Source organism: Vulpes lagopus, chromosome 5 (genome assembly GCF_018345385.1).
Source record: "Vulpes lagopus strain Blue_001 chromosome 5, ASM1834538v1, whole genome shotgun sequence".
NCBI lineage: Eukaryota > Metazoa > Chordata > Mammalia > Carnivora > Canidae > Vulpes > Vulpes lagopus.
In genome coordinates, this window is record NC_054828.1 from 14,382,647 (window position 1) to 14,403,346 (window position 20,700).

Sequence of the window (20,700 nt, forward strand, 5' to 3'; positions counted from 1 at the left end):
TATGAAACACACCCCCAAACTACATATTGTTTATTTTGTAGTAAGGTAACATTGCTAAAAATCACCTTTATTTATTTTAAGGGCCTATTATGGGCAGCAATCACAGACGCAGCCCAAGATGGCCATTTAGTTCCAGACCTCAGGTGATCAGGAGCCGCTGTTTAGATTTTTAGCATGACCTTCAGATAAATGTCTAGATCAATCAGAGGCAAGCCAGTGTGATTGTCAGGTAACATTAAGCTTGTGTCTCAATCCTGCCTGGTGCTGCCTGGAAAGCTTTATAAATTCTGCCTGTAAATAAATCCTGTGGTTATTTTGTGGGTAACAGTTTTATATATAGTTGCTTTATAATTGTAGGTTAAAAACTTGAAGCTGCTTGATATAAATGCTCATGTACATGAGTATATTTTTGTGACCCTGTTTTGATATTTCTCCATTTGAATATATTTTGAATTGAGGTGGGTGGTCTCAAATAAATGGAAGACTCTCACTTCTCTCAATCCCTGGGAGACTCTCTTCCATATAATTTCCTGACATCTGGAGGTGCTCTCCAACAAGGGGAGGGAATTATTGATACAGAAGCCTCTCTCACCCACAAATCCTAGCTTTAAAGCCTGAATCCTTGGCTGGGGGCCCACAGTGTCCCACCTGTGGGAACAAGAGTGTTGCCACTCACAGGAGGTAAAGGCCTGTGTGAGTGGATTTGAACTCAAAGACAGTGGATACTTTCATGTAGATGTGGCTGAAACAGAGCTCTGCAGATGAAAGACCCCGCAGGTCTGTCTGTAGGTGGAGATGGAGCTGCTCCCTTGGCAGAGATGCAGGTTTGACCTTTTTTCAGGAAGTTAAGTATCTCTTAGCTTTGCAACTTGAGTGGCACAGCCTCTGGATTCTCCAGCTCACCCTAGGCTCCCACACCGCCAGTGCTCATCAGTATATTGATGAAGCTGAGCCCATGTTGTCTCCATGAATTTTTAAACTTTCTGCTCCTGCAGAAAGGGTTTTAGCAGCTGTTAATTACGCAAATGCTAGTTCCTAATGGGGAAGGAGGAAGAAAAATCTGTCAGCATTCACTGAACAGAAGCTGGAGAGAGAATTTATGATCTTGGTGTGTTTACATGAGGGAAGAGCTCACCAAAAATTAAATCAGATATTCCTTTGTATTATTCCAGCTTAGGCTTATGTGTCAGATGTTCTGATAGTTACTTTCCTTGTATATAATCGTATTTTTAGTCCTCACAAACAAAAGGTGAGTGTGGTTTAATTTCATTCATGTTATTTTAAACAAATTCACTCAACAAATATTTATTGATCCCCTACTACATTTTTCTAAATGCTTGGGATATAGCAGTGAACAAATCAGACAGTAATCTCTGTTCTTAGGGCACTTTCTATCAGAGGGAGCAGAGAATCAACAATAAGCAAAATAAATAAGTATATAGCTTTTAAAAAAAAAAAAGATTTATTTATTTGAGAGAGAGAGCAAGCACGCAGAGGTGGAGAGGGACAGAGGGAGAGAGAATCTCAAGCAGACTCCCCGCTAGGTAAGGAGCCTGGCACTGGGCTCAGTCTCACAACCACAGATCATGACCTGAGCCCCAATCAAGAGCAGGACACTTAACTGACTGAGCTGGTGCCCCCCAAAGTATATAGTTTAATGGAAGGCAATGCATGCTATGGAAAAAAGAACAAGTGGAATGGGGAAGGAGAGAACCAAAGTACCAGACGGTTTAACATTGGGTGGTTAGGAGGAGGCCTCACTGAGAAGGTGACATTTGAGCAAAAATCTGAATGACATGAGGGGGTAAGCCATGCAGGTTTCTGTAGCAAGAGTGTTCCAGGTGAAGGAACAGCCAGGGCAAAGGCAGCTCGTGAGCAGGAAGTTCAATTGTTGGAATTCATCTTCCTTTATTTTCTAAGTTATATGCCAGGCCTCAAATGTTCTTTAGCTAATGTCCCATTTTAAGAGATCCAGGTAATAGCCCCTGAAATATTAAGCAAGGACATTTGCAGAGCACTTTAAAGATTAAAAAGCAATTCCATGTGGGTCGATGGAAATATTCTGTACCCTGGTTGTGGTGGTGGTTACATAAATGAGTTAAAATTCATAGAACTCTACACCCAAAAAGTCTATTTTACTCTATGTTAGCTTATAAAATAAATATTTTGAAAAGCAACTTAATACACTTTATTTTGTCTGCTCAGAGACCTGTGAAGTAGGAAGGATAAGGATTAGTATCCCTGCTTTGCAGATCAAGAACCTGTGGCCTGGCTATTACTTAGTTGCAAGAGGCAGAGTTGGGTCTCAAAGTCAGATCCTTTCCAAAGCCAGTTCTTATGTAAATACTGCAGTCTCTGCCACTTTGTCTCCCACACTAGTGCTGACCATACTGTTTAGACCTTCAGGCAATGGGACATGCACAATGTTAAAAAACAATCAGAATAATAACAGCAGCTAACACAGATTGCCCATCATATGCCAGCATTGTTCTAGATGTATGTAAAGTCACTTAATGCTCACAAGCATCCTGTAAGGTAGATACTATTAGACTATCCCCACCTTACAGGTGAGAAAACTGAGGCACAGAGAGGTTAAGAAGTTTACCTGAGGCCACGTAGGTACTAGATCGCAGAACTGTGATTAGAACACAGGTCCTGTGGCTCCAGGGTCTGTGAGCATAACCTTCAGGCTTACTCCCTCTGTCCTGCAATGTCCAGCCCCAGAATGCTGAGGCAACGATAGTCTTTAACCTGATCTTGGTAGAGGTCTTGCACTTAAGAACCCCCCCTTTTTTATCAGAAAGGCATTATATTCTTTTTAGTTTAAGGTTCACAACAAATTAAGGGGAAAGTAGAGATTTCCCATATATCACCTAACTCACACACAAGTGTAGAATTTCCCACTATCAACTTCCCCACCTGAGGGTACATTTGTTACAATTGTTGAATGTACACTGACACATCATAATCACCCAAAGTCTGTAGTTCACTTTGTGGTTCACTCTTGGTGTTGTATATTCTATAGGTTTGGACAAATGTATAGTAATGTGTATCCATCAGTATGGTGTATGCTACAGAATATTTCTGCTCTCCTAAAACTCCAGGTGCTCTGCCTATTCAGTACCCACCCTTGCCCCAGCAACTCCAGGCAACCACCGATCATTTTACTGTCTTTGTAATTTTGCCTGTTCTAGAATGTGATATAATTGGGATTACAATTATACCATATGTAGCATTTCAGACTTGCTTCTTTCACTTAGTAATGCACATGTAAGGATCTCTGTGTCTTTGCATGGCTTGACAGCTCATTTTTTTTCCTACTGAATAATATTCCATTTTCTGGATTACCACGTTTTATTTATTCATTCACTACTGAAGGACATCTTGGTTGCTTTTAAGTTTTGGCAACTATGAGTAAACCTGCTAATATAAACATCACTGGTGGGTTTTTGCATGGTCGCAAGTTTTCAGCTCCATTGGGTAAATACCAAGGATCATAACTGCTGGATAATAAGAGTATGTTTAGTTTTACAAGAAACCACCAACCTGTCTTCCAAAGTGGCTTTACCATTTTGCATTCCCATTAGCCACATCTTACCCACATTTAGTGTTGTCATTGTTCCATTCTAATAGGTAGTATCTTGTTTTAATTTGTATTTTCCTGATGACATTCAAGGTGGAACATCTTTTCATAGATCTTATCTTCTGCCTTTTACCGTCTTTGGCCCATTTTTAAATTTATCAGCATGTGAACCAAGACTATGGTAGGAATGATGGAGAGGAGTAGATGATATTAAAGATGTTGGGAGAGACAGCAGTGACAGGGCCTGGTGACTGAGTGGCTGAAATGGTGAGGGTCAAGGAGTGACTATGAGAGTCCAGTTTCTGGCCTGAGTGGACAAATAGTGGTACTTCTGGGAGGAAGTGAGGGGTGGGGGCCCAAGTGCAAAAACTCATTTGAGGAAGTGAATCTGCAGTGTCTGTGAGCCATCTGAGCACAGGTGTTCACTCTCCTATCCAGGCTTATCAGTTGCTCATCTTTTCCCAAAGTAGCCAGTGTTACTTGTGAGGCAGCTCTTATTCTAATGGAGTCTTTTTCACTTTTAAAAAAGATTTTATGAAAAAATAAAATAAAAAAAATAAAAATAAAAAAGATTTTATGTATGTATGTATGTATGTACGAGCATTGAGGGGTGGGGGCAGAGGGAGATGGAGAGAATCTCAAGCAGACTGCCTGCTGAGGGTGTGGGGTGCTGATGCAGGGCTCAGTCTCACAACCTAGACAGAGATCATGACTCAAGCAGAAATCAAGAGTCCAGTGCTTAAATGAGCCACCCTGGCACCCTGTCTTTCCTACTTCCATGCAAAACTTGTGTCCCTATGATTTACATCTTACTTCTGTGTTGTGGCTCAACCGACAGTTCTGAGAAGTACCTTATTTTTACTCTTCCCAGTAAAGTCTTCCTTCCTGCCACAGCCCCCAAGAAGGAAGCTTGCAAAAGTTATTTTCTGCAAGTGTTTTTTTTTTTTTTTTCATTTTTCCTTTCTGGTGTGGCCACTCCTGCCCTCTAGTGGCCATTTGTGGGGCAGCATGGGGCTGTGTACTCCGCCTGGCTTACACCATTCTGTCCCAGAGAGATTTCCTACCCTTCTTTTCCTCCTAGAATCCTTCTCATCCCCACCTTGTCTCACTATCAGATTACATTTGACACTGAAGAGATATTCAGTGTCCAGTGGCACAAGAAATGAATGACCCACAGAATAGGAAAACACATTGCAAACTGCATAATCCAACTCGCTTCTTTCACACCCAAGGACCCCAATAATGGCCACAGCCTCCTAACTGGTCTGGCTGCTTCTATTCACACCCTCTACAGTCTGTTTTCCACTCCGTAGCTAGGTTGACTAGTCCGTGTCTCTCTGTTGCTTATTTTTGCACTTGAATTAAAATAGAAATTATCCTAAGTATGGCCCTTCATGATGTTGTCCCTCTACTTCTCTAAACATTTTCTTAGAAAAATCTCCTTCTTGTTTCCTGATTGGGCTGCCCTTCCTTCTATTCTTCAAATATACCTAGCTCTTTCCTACTTTAGGTCCTTTGCATATGTACTTCTCTTTCACCTTATCTTTCACGACTTAGCTGAAAGGTCATCTCAGAGAAGCCTTCCTTGGCCCAACACCACTTAATCTTTATAAAAGCACTCTATATTCCTTACTAGCACTTGCTGCAATCGAGGAATGTTTGTTCACTTTTTTTTTTAAAAAGATTTTATATATTTATTCATGAGAGACAGAGAGAGAGAGAGAGAGAGAGAGAGAGAGAGACATCGGCAGAGGGAGAAGCAGGCACCATGCAGGAATCCTGATGTGGGACTTGATCCCAGCATCGGGGATCACGCCCTGAGCCAAAGGCAGACACGCTCAACCGCTGGCCACCCAGGTACAGGATGAGCCTTTGACTAACACTGGAGTTGGTCAAAGGATAATGAGGTGATTTGTCTGCAGGTGTGGAATTCCCAACAGTGTAAGATTGACCAGAGTTCCCAAAGAAGGGGTTGTTAAATAATCTCTGAAGTCCAGTCAATTCTAGTATTTTATTAACTTTTCTATCCAGTATATTAAAAATGGAAGAGGTCCAGATTGAATAATGACTCAGTAGCTCATGTTGGACTAATCCTTTCATAGTTGATAATTATAAACTTTGGGTACAGTATTTGGGATCCCTGGGTGGTGCAGCGGTTTGGCGCCTGCCTTTGGCCCAGGGCGCGATCCTGGAGACTTGGGATCGAATCCCACGTCGGGCTCCCGGTGCATGGAGCCTGCTTCTCCCTCTGCCTGTGTCTCTGCCTCTCTCTCTCTCTCTGTGACTATCATAAAAAACAAAAACATAAAAAACAAAAACAAAAAAAACTTTGGGTACAGTATTTAAAAGAAACCATCTGATTTTCCTGGAGAGAAACAAAAGTAGGTAGAATCTGGGGAAGATATGACCCTTGAAAGAAGAGAATCAAACCCGCTAAGCGAGATCTACATTTATGTGCCTCTTTTCTTAAAGCATTCCCCAGTCCACATGGCATGGAGCAGCTAAACCAAAGCAGAAAGCTGCAGTTGTATTGGTTTGACAGGTTAGCAGAGTATAGGCTAACAAAGTAGCTGGAAAATGAGGAAAGCTAAAAAGATTCCCAGCTCCATCAATAAGTCTGACTGATGCCTCCTTTAAAACTGTATTGCAGTTCAACTCATTTCTGTTTTTCATACTTTCCCACATTTGCTAATCTTGGGAGCACTCTCCAATAAACTTCTCGCTTGCAACTCACCATAGCAGAGTTGGCTTCCTGGCTGAGGAAACTGACTTGCAACAATCCAATTGATATTTATGGAACATTACACTGAACTGTAGACTACCCATTCAAGTGCAAATGGAACATTCATTAAGATAGAGCTTACTGAGCCTACATGAGTTTCAATGAATGTCAGAGATGTCAAAAGTTTAGAACCTTATAGATTATGTTCCTTGCTCACAAATGAATCATATTAAAAATAATAAATTATCTGAAAGAGTGGTGGAATTTGAAAATTAAACATGTTTAAATAATACATGAGTCAAAAAAGAATCACAAAGAAATTAAGAATAATTTGAATTCAACCGTAATGAAAGTTATGAAATGCCAAGTTTCTGAGATGTAGCTAAAGCAATGTGTAGAGGGAAATGCATTGCTTTAAATGCTTATATTAAAAAAGATAAAAGGTTTAAAATTAATGGTTTATATTTCTATTTTAAGAATCTAGGGAAAAAAATCAAACTCTTAAATCCAAAGGAAGGAGAAGAAAGGAAGTAATAAAGAGCAGAAATGAAATACAAAACAAACAATGGAGAATATTGGAAAAGCTGCAAATTGATTCTTTAAAAGATTAACAAAATTTGTAAATTCCTAGCAACACAAATTAATCCAAAAGAGAGAAACAACAAATTTCTCCTATCAAGAATATCAGGGAAAATATCCTACAGGGAAAAAGATCCTCCAGAAAATGAAAACATAATAAAAAAATTTATGAATAAGCTTATGCCAGTAGATTTCAACAACTAAGAATGGACAAATTGCTTGAAATCACATATTGCAAATACTGAAATAAGAAACAGAGAATATGAATAGATTTATAAAACAGATTGAGTTCATTATTAAAAACTTTTCCATGAAGAGAACAGCCCCAGATGGCCTCGCTGTTGAATTCTTCCAATAATTTAAGAAAAAAGATAATACCAATATTACATAAACTCGTTCAGAAAATAGAAAAGGCAGGAACACTCCCCAGCATATTTTGTGAGCTCAACATTACCCTGGTACCAAAATCTAGCAAAGAGATTACCAGAAAAAGAAATTATAGACCAGTACTTTTCATGAACACGGATGCAAAAATCCTCAACAAAATATTATCAGATTGAATCCAGCAATATATAAAGCTGGTAATTAACTATAACCAAGTGGATTTATCTCAGGAATGCAAGTTTGGTTTAACATTGGAAAATCAATCAGTTGATTCACCACATTAAGCAAATAAGTGATTTTTAAAACTATAGTCTTCTCAGTTGAAAATCGCTTCGCAAATTCAACATCTGTTTCATGATAAAAACTCTCAGGCAACTAAGACTATTAAGGAACTATCTTTGATAAAGTGCATTTACAAAAATCTACAGCTAACATCTTAGTAATGTGAATTAGTGAACATTTTCCCGCTAAGATTAGGAAAAGGTAGGTACCTACTTTCATCATTTCCATTCAATAGTGGGATACTAGACACTGTAATGAAAGAGGTGAGGAAAGGAAAGGCTTTAAGGTTGGAAAAGGAGAAGTAGGGACGTCTGGGTGGCTCAACAGTTGAGTGTCTGCTGTTGGCTCAGGGCGTGATCCTGGAGTCCTGGGATCAAGTCCCACATCCGGCTCCCTGCTTGGAGCCTGCTTCTCCGTCTGCCTATGTCTGTGCCTCTCTCTCTCAATCTCTCTCTCTCTCTCTGTCTCTCATGAATAAATAAATAAAATCTTTTAAAAAAAAAAAAAGGAAAAGAAGAAGTAAAGATGTCTCTATTTGTAGATGACATGATTGCTTAAATAGAAAATTTTAGGAAATGTATAAACAACCACTAGAAACAATAATTGAATTTATCACATCAACATATTGACAACAATTGGCAAATATATGATACTAGCAGAAAACAAATGGAAATTGAAGCTTAAGGAACAGAGTCTTAAAATGCCACCCCCCCAAAAAAAACCCAGAAGAAATATTAGGAATCAGTTTAACAAAATACGTGCAACACTTCTATATTGAAAATTACAAAATATTTCGGAGAGAAACTAAAGAAGATATAGTAAGTAGAGTGCTCTATCATGTTCATAAAATAAAACATCCAGTAGTGTTGAGATCTTATTTCTACCCAAACTGAGCCGTGGATTCTGTATAATCCCAAACCATATCCCAACAGACTTACATACAAGTTGATTTTAAAATGCATATGAATATAGGACCTAGAATACTCTAAACAATCTTGAGAAAGAAAATCTAAGTTGGAGGACTCATTTTGTCTGATTTTAGGCCTTTAAAGCCGCAAAGCCATAGTAATCAAGGCTGTGTAAGGACAAACAGATCAATGGAGTATAATAGAGTGCAGAAATAGACCCATACATACACAATTCATTAGTGCCAAGAAAGCCACCAAAGCAATTCATTGGAGAAAAAATAGTTTCATAAATGGTGCTAAAAAACTGGATAAATGAACCCTACCTCATACCACTCGAAAAATCAAGTTCAGCTGGATTATAGACCTAAACAAAAAAGCTAAAACTATTAAGTTTCTGTAAGAGATTAGAAGACAGTATCATCGTGATCTTGGGGTTGGCAAAGATTTTAAAAGCAGATACAGAAAGGTTTAATGATAAGGAAAATCTGGACTTCATAAAATTTTAAATTTGTTTAAAACATCTGCAGATAAATGTAACAGATTTCATATATGTACATATAAATATGTATCCCTGATATGTATATGTATATATATTTGTATGTACATATAAAATACTCCTAATCAAATAATCCAAATCAGTAATAAAAATATAAACAACCCACATTTTAAAAATGGACCAAAGACTTAAACCGACACTTCACAAAAGAAGATATGTTAATGGCCAGTAAACCCATGGAAATTGCTGAACCTCTTTCAGTATCAGAAAAAATAAATTAAATTTTATACCCAAAGGAATGGCTAAGATTAAAGACTGACAGCAACCAAATGTGTTAAGGATGTAAAGCACTGGAACCCTCAAATGAAATATACAAAATAACACAACCACTATGGGAAAATTTTGGTGGTTTCTTACAAAGGTAAACATATTTCTACCCTATAATCCAATACATTCACTTCTAGATATTTTCCTGAAGAAAAGTCTCCCTTTCACTCTCTCTCATTTTCTCCCTTCTCCCACAAAAATGCTTAAATAACAAATCCCCGTAACAATCATATTCATAATACCCTCAAACTGGAAACATTTCAAATATCCATCAAAAGGAGAGAGTGTAAAAAGTTGGGTTTATTCATCCAGTGAAATGCTACTTGGCGACTGAAAAACAAAATGGCTATTGGTATGTGTAGCCTAGATGAGTCTCAAAACCACTCTGTTGAAGGCAGAAAGCCCTTCACAAAAGATTAGTGCATATAATTACCTTTATATGAAGTTTAAGAAGAGGTAAAATTATTATATGGTGACAGACATCAGAAGAGGGTTTGCCTATAAGAACGTGTGGACTGACCAGAAAGGGGCACAAGAGAACTTCCTGAGGCAACATAAATATAATAAATCTTATACCAGTTACTTGTTCAATACCAGAACTCAAAGAGTTGTACACTTGAGAACTGTGTATCTCAGCGGAAGTAAATTTCACTTCAATAAAACTATAATCTCATAAAACTAGAAGGGATCTAATTGTATCGTTTAAATAATCATTTTTCTCAGTGGGATATCTGGATTTCAAGTGAATAATCTGTTTTTTATGAACTTATTTTTTTCTGTCCAGAAAAGTAATATATATTAGTCTGCCTGGGTTGCCATCACAAAATATCACAGACTGTGTGGCTTAAAGAACGGAAATTTATTCTTACACAGTTCTGGAGGCTGGATGTCTGCGATCAGGGTCCCACTATGTTTGGTTTCTGGTGAGGGCCTCTTACTGGCCTGCAGACAGCTTCTTTCTCCCTGCGTCCTCACCTGGTGGAGGGAAAACAAGCTCGTTAGTGTCTCATTTTATAAAGGCCCTAATCCCATCATGAGGGCCCCACCCTCATTACCTTAACTACTTTTGTTACCTTCCAAAGGCACTATCTCCAGTTACCAGCACAACATTAGGGGATTAGGGGATTAGGGCTTCAACATGTGAATTTGGGGGATGCAGTTCAGTCCACAGCAGTATACTATATTTTCTATACTAGAAAATTTTCCAGATTTTCTAGTATACTAGAAAAAAAAAAAGTATACTAGTGTATACTAGTATAGTATATACTATACTATATACTAGTATATAAAGTATACTAGTATATACTAGTATATAAAGTATACTAGTATACTCTAGTATACTAGTAAAAGAAAAAAAGCCATGTCATTGCATTACCAAAATATAATTAGTTATTATTCCAATGTATTTGATTTTCAGAGTTATTTTATCCTTTATGTGGTAGTTGTTCTGTCAATAAACTTGGAGCGTGAGTTTTTTAATTACAAATGAAAAGTTTTCTGTGGTACTAAAATTTCTTTATATGTACCCCTGTCTAATAGCCACAAAAGTTTTCTACTGCATGGCTGTGCTGTAGTTTATTTATTCATTATTTTGTGACTAAAGGTTGGAATTCTTTCCAGTATTTTGCTAGTATCAGTAATGCTATGAAAAACATATTTTGTGCAGGAGGCTTTTTCTATAACTGAGATTCCTTTCTTGGGATAGAATTCCAGAAAATGGAAATTATAGGTTAAAAGGTTATGCTCTAATTACATGTTGCCAGATTCCTTTCCAAAAGGATGTCCCACTTTATACTGCCCCCAGTAGTGGAGCAGGAAGATGCCATATCTGTTTGCTCTTAAGGGGAGGAGGTCATTTCTACTAATGTGTGTGTTGGGTTGTTTCCACAGGTTAGCAAAGACAGCTGAAGCCAACTTGTGCAGGATTCCCCTGGCTCTTCTGGCTTAAGACCCTACCACCTCTTCTCCCCGGCATCCTGTGTTCTGGGCCTCAACCAGACAAGTCTGAGTAGGAACAAGCCATCTCTTCCATCCATAGCCATGAATTTCCTCCGGCGGCGCCTCTCTGACAGCAGTTTTGTGGCCAACCTGCCTAATGGCTACATGACAGACCTGCAGCGCCCAGACAGCTCCACCAGCTCCCCTGCCTCCCCGGCCATGGAAAGGAGGCACCCCCAGCCCCTGGCAGCCTCCTTCTCCTCTCCAGGATCCAGTCTCTTTAGCTCCTTCTCCAGTGCCATGAAGCAGACCTCACAAGCCCCCTCAGGGCTGATGGAGCCTCCAGGTCCCTCTGCTCCCATTGTTCAAAGGCCCAGGATCTTGTTGGTGATCGATGATGCCCACACAGATTGGTAAGCCAAAATCTACAGGTGCTTCCACCTAGGCGCAAGAGAGGAGATGGGGCTTATCTCAATCTTGGAGGGTAGTGGGGGTGGGGAGCTGAGAGGCTTGGTGATATTACAGATAGGCCGGAGGGAAGGAAACTGAAACGATGTTTACCATGTGGCTGCTGTATGCCAGACACCATGGCACCTTCTTTGTGCTTTACATTTACGGTCCCAATCCTTTACCTGCAAATCCAAAACCCAAAAAGCTCTGACAACTAGAAAATATATTAAATATTTTATTTATTTATTCATGAGAGACACAGAGAGAGAGAGGCAGAGACACAGGCGGAGACACAGGCAGAGGGAGAAGCAGACTCCCCTCAGGGAGCCTGATGCAAGACTTGATCCCAGGACCCCAGGATCACACCTTAAGTCGAAGGCAGATGCTCAACCACTGAGCCACCCAGGCATCCCTAGAAAATATTTTACAATCCATTTGGCAGCAAAGCCTGGTCTGAGGGAAAGTGAGACTATAATAGTCTTCATTATACTACTCACTGTGCTTGACCATATGAGCTACTGCAATCTTGTTTTACATTAGCTATGGGGGTGCTGCCCAGAGCTCACCACAAGTATTACATAATATATGGTATGTGTGCCATATTACCTTCCTAAAAATGGAAAACTTTAAAAATTTGAAATAACTCTGGCAAGTTGCTTACTATCTTTCTGCCTCAGCCATCTTCCATCCATTCAATTAGGTTGCTGTGAGAGTATAAGAAACCAACATAGGCCCATGGTCCTTATCTAACACCCTTAGGACCAGAGTGCCTAATTTTGTATCCCATCTCTTCCATGGACTGGAAGTCTAGCTCCGGAATCTATTCTTCTAACACCAAGTATGGGCAGAAATGATGTGCCTTCCAGCCTCTTGTTAGGCATGCTGAGAGATGGTTAGCTCTCCAGAGGCAGAGACTGGGCACGTGTGTCAAAGTCATTGCAGCAGCTATCCCCCGAGTAGTTATTGAGCACAGCTGAGTACAAGTCACAGTCTTAGGTACTCAGGTAAGTGATGAACAGACCCTGCTTGCGTGGATATCTGGCAGTTGGAGAATAAGGTCCTATACCAAATTTTTGGTAGAGATAGGTGATAAATATTATTATCAGTCCTAGTTGGAAACATAGAACTTGCAGTCCAGGAAATGAGTCCAAATGTGAGACATGGAAGCACTCTCTCCAGGGCATTTCTGATAGTAGACCCCTAAATGGTCATGGGGCCAGAGAGCGAGGTTGTATGCGTGTCTCCAAAGGCTGCCACATCACAGGTTCTCAGTAATTATGTCTTAGGTAAAAAAAATTAATGCATTCAGTTCACTGAGCATGCCAGAGGCTCTGCTATTCCTACATGCATGTGTGTACTCACATTTATTCCTTGAGAAGTTAACTCAGGTTGGGAATGATTGAGCTTGTGCTTTGGAGTGGGAGATATTTATAGTATATAATACATATTCAGGACAGTCAACATGGAAGCATGTTCAGCAGGTGTAGACAACAGTCTTTACTTTCCTGCTAAGAAATCAGTTCTCCTTAAGCAAGATGGTCATATGCATGGCCTCTTTTCTGATCCAGTCTACATTGTCTTCAGTGTTGCTTGAAGCCTGTCATTGTGAAGCCTCATTTATCTGTGTCTGTGCTTAGGTAAAGCACCATCTTTAGGTTCTGAGTGTAGTGGTTGATTTCTGCAGAGATGTTGCTTCCAGGCATTCTTGCCTGTATAATCCTGCTGCCTGTCTGCCCAGTAATGAAGATGCCTGCATGGCCTTTGCAGTCCTCTGTTTCTTTTTAACCCAGTGCTTGACCTTGATTTTGAGCATTCTCTGCTGACTGTGTTATCTTTGGCTTAGTCAGGGTTTGCCATGATATGGTGGCAGTGGTTGGGGGGGTTATTTAAAAACCTGTTTGTCAGGAAAGTTACTTTCCTGTGTGGAGGCTGAGGCTGATAAATGACAGCACAGTACAATGGTGAGGAACACAGACTTCAGAGCTAAGCTGTCTGGGTTCAGATCCCATCTCTACCCCGTTGTATCTAATTGAGCTTCGCAAGTTACTGTACCAAATGTGAATAAAATAGTACCTACCTTGTAGAGTTAATGTATGTAATTGGGTTAAAATCTGGGTTAATATAAAAGTGCTTAGGATGTGTCAAGTAGACAGTAGGTGATACTTAGGTGTGAGTTACTATTGGAGACTATTTGTGACCTTCTTTGCAACATTAAACATCTTGATGACAGCCCCTCATGGGCATGTTTATTTAATCTCTTCATCCCCAATAATGGGCAGAGTGGATTAGGATTTATCCTGTTGTACAGTTTTCTATTAATCATTCGGACCTGTTAGCTCCTGAGTGATAAAGTTGGGTCTTATTAATCTGTCCTCCTGATGTCCATGTGGTAAGTAGTATGGTGTAGAGGCACAGTAAATGAGGTTGAACTGCAATGAATGGCCTCACTCAAGTAATATTTATTATTTTAAAAAGTTTTTATATAAATTCCAGTTAGTTAACATACAATGTTATATTAGTTTTAGGTGTACAGTATAGTGATTTAGTACTTCCATACATCATTCACTGCTCATCACAAGTGCACTCCTTAATCCCCATCACCTATTTCACCCATCCAGGTAACATTTAAATTTTGACTTGGATCTTCCATCTCTAATCCACAGGCATGACTAATGGATGAATTACAGGCTGTGCATACTGATGGGTGACAGGATTTTAGCCAGAGGAATGTCTCCTGGTATTTTTCAATCATGCCTTTTATACTTACACTTCAATCAGGTCTCGAAAACAGCAGTCTTTTTCTTGCCCCTCAGTGGGTAAGAACAGGGAGAAGGGAGAAACTAACACTCATTAACTTACCTGGGAGCTGCCTCTGCATCCATTGGACATTTGTGATAGAGACTTCCTGCCTGCAGGCACATCAGCTTTTCCTGCAGGACTCCATCCTAGATTCTTCTCCAACTTCCTATATTCTCTGAATCTCAATACATTCCCAGCTTTCTCCAGATCTATGCAGGCAGCCTGGGAATCCCAGTCTTCCTTTGCAGAGTTCCTGAAGGATGCTGGTCCCCTGCCACCAGGAGCCGCCAGCAGGTGGCGAGCCAACCCCACTGTCCCAGGCGGCTTTGGCAGAGCCTGGGCTGCCTTGGTCAGCCCCCGCCCAGCCCCTCCTCCATTGTGCAAACTGTCTCCTGAGAGGAAGAAGTTGCTAAAGGGGAGAAGCCAGCTCACAGGGCCCCCTATTTACCCCCCTTTGAGATGATAATGAAGGGGGAGATAGCCACTGTCTGGACTGAGAGTGAACCCACCAGGAACAATGCTGCTCCCTTTTTTCCTTCTCAGCCCCAGATCCTTTGTCTTCCATTCTGGGTCCTGGACTTGCCTGCAGAGTCAAGTTTCCTTATGGTGAGGGAGTTTGTGGGGAAACCCCCACCCTCTCCCTCCTAATGGGGCCAGCTTGCAGATCCTCTGAACCAGTGTGGGCCCCCCAAGGACTATCTGATACCTGCCCAGTGACCTGACTTTTTATCCTTGGAGGAGAAACAGAGGGCCCCAAAGTTACCTTTGCTGAGATAAACAACTCATGGCTGAACTTTGTAAGATCCCTTTGTAAGATCACCTTTGGGGGTTGGCCCTGGAGGTGAGCCTGGCTAGAGCAGTGGCGTTTGGGGAACTTTGGACCAGCTCAGTAGTAGGTCTGAACTTAGGTTGGTGTCCTCTGGGATTAGGGGAGATCAGTCAGTCTTGAGAACCACAAGGGAAAGGAGAAATAAATAAATGGATTTCAAGCTCAGTATCTTTCAGCCCTACTATTTGTCTACTCATTCTCCTGCCTAGAAACTTCTAGCAGCCTCACTGGTCTCAGACCTCCAGTCTTGACCTCTTGGTTACCTCCCATGTTACCACAAAAGAGTCATCTTTTTGAAACACAGACTTGATCAGTTTGCTCCCATCGTGCACCCCTCGTTATAACTCTCTGTTGCTGCATCATTGCCCTCAAGTTCAGATTCAGTCATCAGCTGGCCTGCCTCCCTCTAATTCTGTCTCTGGCTCCACTTCCTGCTGTACTATTTATTCTGCAGGAATAACAAACAACCTGTACTTCTCAAACACACTTGCCTTAGCACATTCTGCTCCCTGCTACCTGGAATACCCTTCCCTATCTTGTTCACTTGTCCAATGTCCATTCATCCTTTAAAAGCCTGCTCAGGTGTCACTTCTTCTGTGAAGTCTTCTCTGGCATGCTCTACCCTGCCAGCAGTGCTAACAACCACCTCCTTTATACGACTTAAACATATGTCATTGTGCTATAGTAATTTCACACTGTATTATCATTGACTGCTAGGTGGCTGTCTTTTCTGCCAAAACAAGGCCCATGTCTTGTTCTTCCTTATATCTCTGGTGCTCAAAACACCGTCAGTGTTCAGTTAGCATATGTCATTGCCTCCACTCCAGTCCAATGAGGATAACTTTTAATGGGTATAATGGGGCCTGAAAACTGCCTTACCTTAGGAGTCAGCAATGTAATACATATAGTTGAGGGGTTTCTGTTTTTACTCACCTAGGTATAAAATCTTGGCTCTTTATTTTCCAGTATGTGAGGGTAACTATGAGCTGCTATTTCAAGATCATTAAAAGAAAGTTGGCACAAAGTTTTATTATTACCCACAGAATGTACCAGAACCCCAGATTTGATTTTGAAATCAAACACTGAATGTGACCAAAAAACAAACAAACAAAAAGATTGCTTATAATTGAGTTTGGGTTGGATTTACCTGTCTGCTCATGATTTTACCTACAAGATCTTCAGAGCCTGGATGGAGTTGAGGAGCGGGGTTGGGGTGAGGTGATAGAAGCAGCTAAGCCTTTGCCCCCAACCCCTCCCTCTAGTGTCCTGTGGAACTCTGGCTCTCCTCTCCTCTTACCTCATCCATGGCCTTGTTCCCAGAATGTCTGCTATTCCATTTCAACAATGATCTATTGTTACCTTCCCTTCAATTCTCCACCCTTCTCTATGTTTCTTTTTTCTTTTATTTGTTGGGGAGGTAATGAAAAAAGTATTCTTGGTTTGAAACACTCCTCTCCTACTGCCCTTCCAGGCTGGAGTGTATCAGGCTACACTGTCCTACTAAATAATGATCGGTGATACCCATTAAACCATCTGGTGCATTTCTAGATTCACCAAGAGATGCTTAATGATAATTTATGTCCCCACCACCACTCACCCCACCCACTCCCAGATGGTGTCTTTGTATCTCAGCACCTACAACAGGGCAGGCAGTTAATTAGGAAATGTCTGTTGATTGAATGAGTGACTTCGGAGGTGATGAATTATTGGTAAGGACAGGTAGGTGTGGTGACAATGAAACTAAGGAGTGAATTTGGTGACATTCTGAAATCCTTTTTTCCCCTCTTATCTCATTCTTTTTTTTTTTTTTTTAACAATAGAGCCTAATATAAATACTCCTAGATTTTTTTTTTATTTATTTATGATAGTCAGAGAGAGAGAGAGAGAGAGAGAGAGGCAGAGACACAGGTAGAGGGAGAAGCAGGCTCCATGCACCGGGAGCCCGACGTGGGATTCGATCCCGGGTCTCCAGGATCGCGCCCTGGGCCAAAGGCAGGCGCCAAACCGCTGCGCCACCCAGGGATCCCTCTTATCTCATTCTTAATTCAACAGAAAGTCACAGTATTCACATGAGAGCATTTGCCCCTCAGAAATTGGCAAATGCTACAAAACACAGGGCTTTCAGTTCTCCCCCAGACTACTGGTTATTAATCATCTGCCAACACAGCACTGGTTGTAGGTACTTCCTGAGATGCCCAGGGGGCATAGTATAGGCAAGGAAGCAGAACACAGAGACCATACCCCTGCTCAAAGAACTGTTGGGTGGCTAGGGCTGGGACTTGAACAGGACCCGCTTCTTAAAAGGAATTTCTGGCACCACAGCTCCTGGTAACCCTCACAGAGGACTTCAGTGTTTGGCAAGATGTAGATATTAAGAAGTCTTGGTTGAAAAAACGAATGAACACCCAAATGAATAAACTATGAGCAATTTGGGGTTGGGGTCATGTTTTCATCATTGTCATGTGGCAAACATTTGTGTACTTTCCACCACCAGACATTGTACTAAGTAGTTTTCATAGTTTTCTAATTCAATCCTCCCAACAACTATATGGAGTACTTTTACCATTCCCATTTTAGAAATAAGGAAAACTGAGGCTCTGAGCCCAAAATTGAAACAGATGTCAGTGGCATCGGGGACCCAGCTCAGGCCATTCTGGACACCCCTGTTCTCTCTGCATTTTTCCCCCTCCTACCTGAGCATAGGCCCTTCTGTGCTGTGTGAAGCCACTGGCCTGCAGAGCCTGCTCAGGAGGCTCGCACATGTACACACACCCACACACACCCAGTGTCTGAGAGTAATGGGAGGAGACCGGGTGGCAGGACTCCATGTAACAGCACTGTGGCCAAGCACAGGATCCCAGTGACCTCACCCTCAGAGGAAAGTGCCCCACCTCAAGCCAGGCAGCCCCACCCTACTGGAGTCCCGTGGGCAGCTGGAACGATCTGGTGCCAGGAGGAAAAGGAGTTCCTATATCCATCCAGACACTCGTGATCTCAGGTTTGGGAATTGGATCCTTCATAGAAACTGCCTTTGGGCTATTATCTTCTTTTTAAGGTTCCAACAGGATCTTTTCTGCTTTCTCCTGCTGTGTTCCCATGTTAAATGTGTAATTTCCTAGCACATTTCAGACATGATGCCTACGGGAGTTAAAATGGGAAGGAAGATGAAATGCAGAGAGCTTGGGGCTGGCAGGCTGCAGGTCAGGATTGAAGCTCCAGCTTTGCCATCCACCAACTCTGTGGTCTTGGCCAAGCTGCTTTGCTTTGCTTTGCTTTGCTTTGCTTTGCTTTGCTTTGCTTTCTTTTCTTTTCTTTTCTTTTCTTTTCTTTTCTTTTCTTTTCTTTTCTTTTCTTTCTCTTCTCTTCTCTTCTCTTCTCTTCTCTTCTCTTCTCTTCTCTTCTTTCTTTCTGATTTTATTTATTTATTTATGAGAGACACAGAGAGAGAGAGAGAGAGAGAGGCAGAGACACAGGCAGAGGGAAAAGTAGGCTTCATGCAGGGAGCTTGATGTGGGACTCCATCCCAGGACTCCAGGACCACACCCTGGGCGGAAGGCGGCACTAAACCACTGAGCCACCCGGGCTGCCCTACTTTACCTTTCTGAACCTCAGTTTCCTTATCTGTAAAGTGGGGACCATAATGCCACTACTCTTGCCATTCCATGGAGCTCGCAGAACTGTTAAAGCCTCCAGTGAGAGCACATTGTACCTTCCCCTCACAAGTGTTGTTCCATATGTGCAGTTTGTTTGCCTGTGCTGTGGTCCTGTGTCAGAGCATAAGCTCCAGGAGGGTAGAGCTTAGGGTTCCTTTGTTTGAACACCATATTCTCAGAGGCCAGCATAGTACCTGGCACAAGGTAAGGCAGGATACATGAATGTTTCAATTAGTGAGCAAATAGATGCTCTTGCCAAAGGCTGATATTACTGTTAAGGAAGAGTTCAGGATCGAGGATGCCCTGGGGAGAGTCTCTCTCAGAGAACACAACTGCCATGGAACTCGAGAAGACTACCTAAGGTCCACATGCTATGCCCAAGGCTCCCCTTCCTTTTTGTACAGCTGGGAACTCAAAGGCTCCAGCTTCCACTTGAGGGGCTAAACTGCCAAAGGTTGCTTTGACTGAAGGCATGAGGGCTTCAGGGCATCTTGGCAGGCCCCTCGAAGCCTTGCAGTGGACCTAATTGGCCCCATGGTGACCAGGATATTTTGCTTTCCATTGTGCCACCTACAGGGGGTGTTTGGACTCAGAGCTGGTGTCACCTGCAGTACCTTTGGGGTAGGGTTGCTGGATTCAGAAAAAAAGAAAAAAGAAAAAAAAGTCCAAAATCTATAAAGAACTTATTAAACTCAACACCAAAGAAACAAACAATCCAATCATGAAATGGGCAAAAGACATGAAGAGAAATCTCACAGAGGAAGACATGGACATGGCCAACATGCACATGAGAAAATGCTCTGCATCACTTGCCATCAGGGAAATACAAATCAAAACCACAATGAGATACCACCTCACACCAGTGAGAATGGGGAAAATTAACAAGGCAGGAAACAACAAATGTTGGAGAGGATGCGGAGAAAAGGGAACCCTCTTACACTGTTGGTGGGAATGTGAACTGGTGCAGCCACTCTGGAAAACTGTGTGGAGGTTCCTCAAAGAGTTAAAAATAGACCTGCCCTACGACCCAGCAATTGCACTGTTGGGGATTTACCCCAAAGATTCAGATGCAATGAAACGTCGGGACACCTGCACCCCGATGTTTCTATCAGCAATGGCCACAATAGCCAAACTGTGGAAGGAGCCTCGGTGTCCATCGAAAGATGAATGGATAAAGAAGATGTGGTTTATGTATACAATGGAATATTACTCAGCAATTAGAAAAGACAAATACCCACCATTTGCTTCAACGTGGATGGAACTGGAGGGTATTATGCTGAGTGAAATAAGTCAATCGGAGAAGGACAAACAGTGTATGTTCTCATTCATTTGGGGAATATGAATAATAGTGAAAGGGAATATAAAGGAAGGGAAAAGAAATGTTGGGAAATATCAGGAAGGGAGACAGAACATAAAGACTCCTAACTCGGGGAAACGAACTAGGGGTGGTGGAAGGGGAGGAGGGCGGGTGTTGGAGGGGAATGGGTGACGGGCACTGAGGTGGACACTTGACGGGATGAGCACTGGGTGTTTTTCTGTATGTTGGTAAATTAAACACCAATAAAAGTTTAAAAAAAAAAAAAAAAAAAGAAAAAAGAAAAAAAGAAAAATACAAGATCCTCAGTTAATACTTAGATAAATAATGAATCAGTTTACCTCATGCAATATTTGGTATAGACTTATAATATATGCTTAACATGTTGTCGGTTAAGAGTTGTCGGTTTATCCAAAATTCTTTTTTTTTTTTTGG

General features: G+C 41.4%; 1 protein-coding gene across 2 annotated transcripts in view; it reads left to right on the forward strand.

Moving 5' to 3' along the window:
* SYN3 (synapsin III) overlaps nucleotides 1-20,700 on the forward strand; it is a 456,205-nt gene that overhangs the window by 25,017 nt on the left and 410,488 nt on the right. For both annotated transcript variants that reach the window (XM_041755595.1, XM_041755596.1), the window contains one exon: nucleotides 11,172-11,632. In XM_041755595.1, coding sequence (XP_041611529.1) covers nucleotides 11,322-11,632 — 311 coding nt within the window. In that variant the 5' untranslated portion in view covers nucleotides 11,172-11,321. The remainder of the gene's footprint in view (nucleotides 1-11,171; nucleotides 11,633-20,700) is intronic.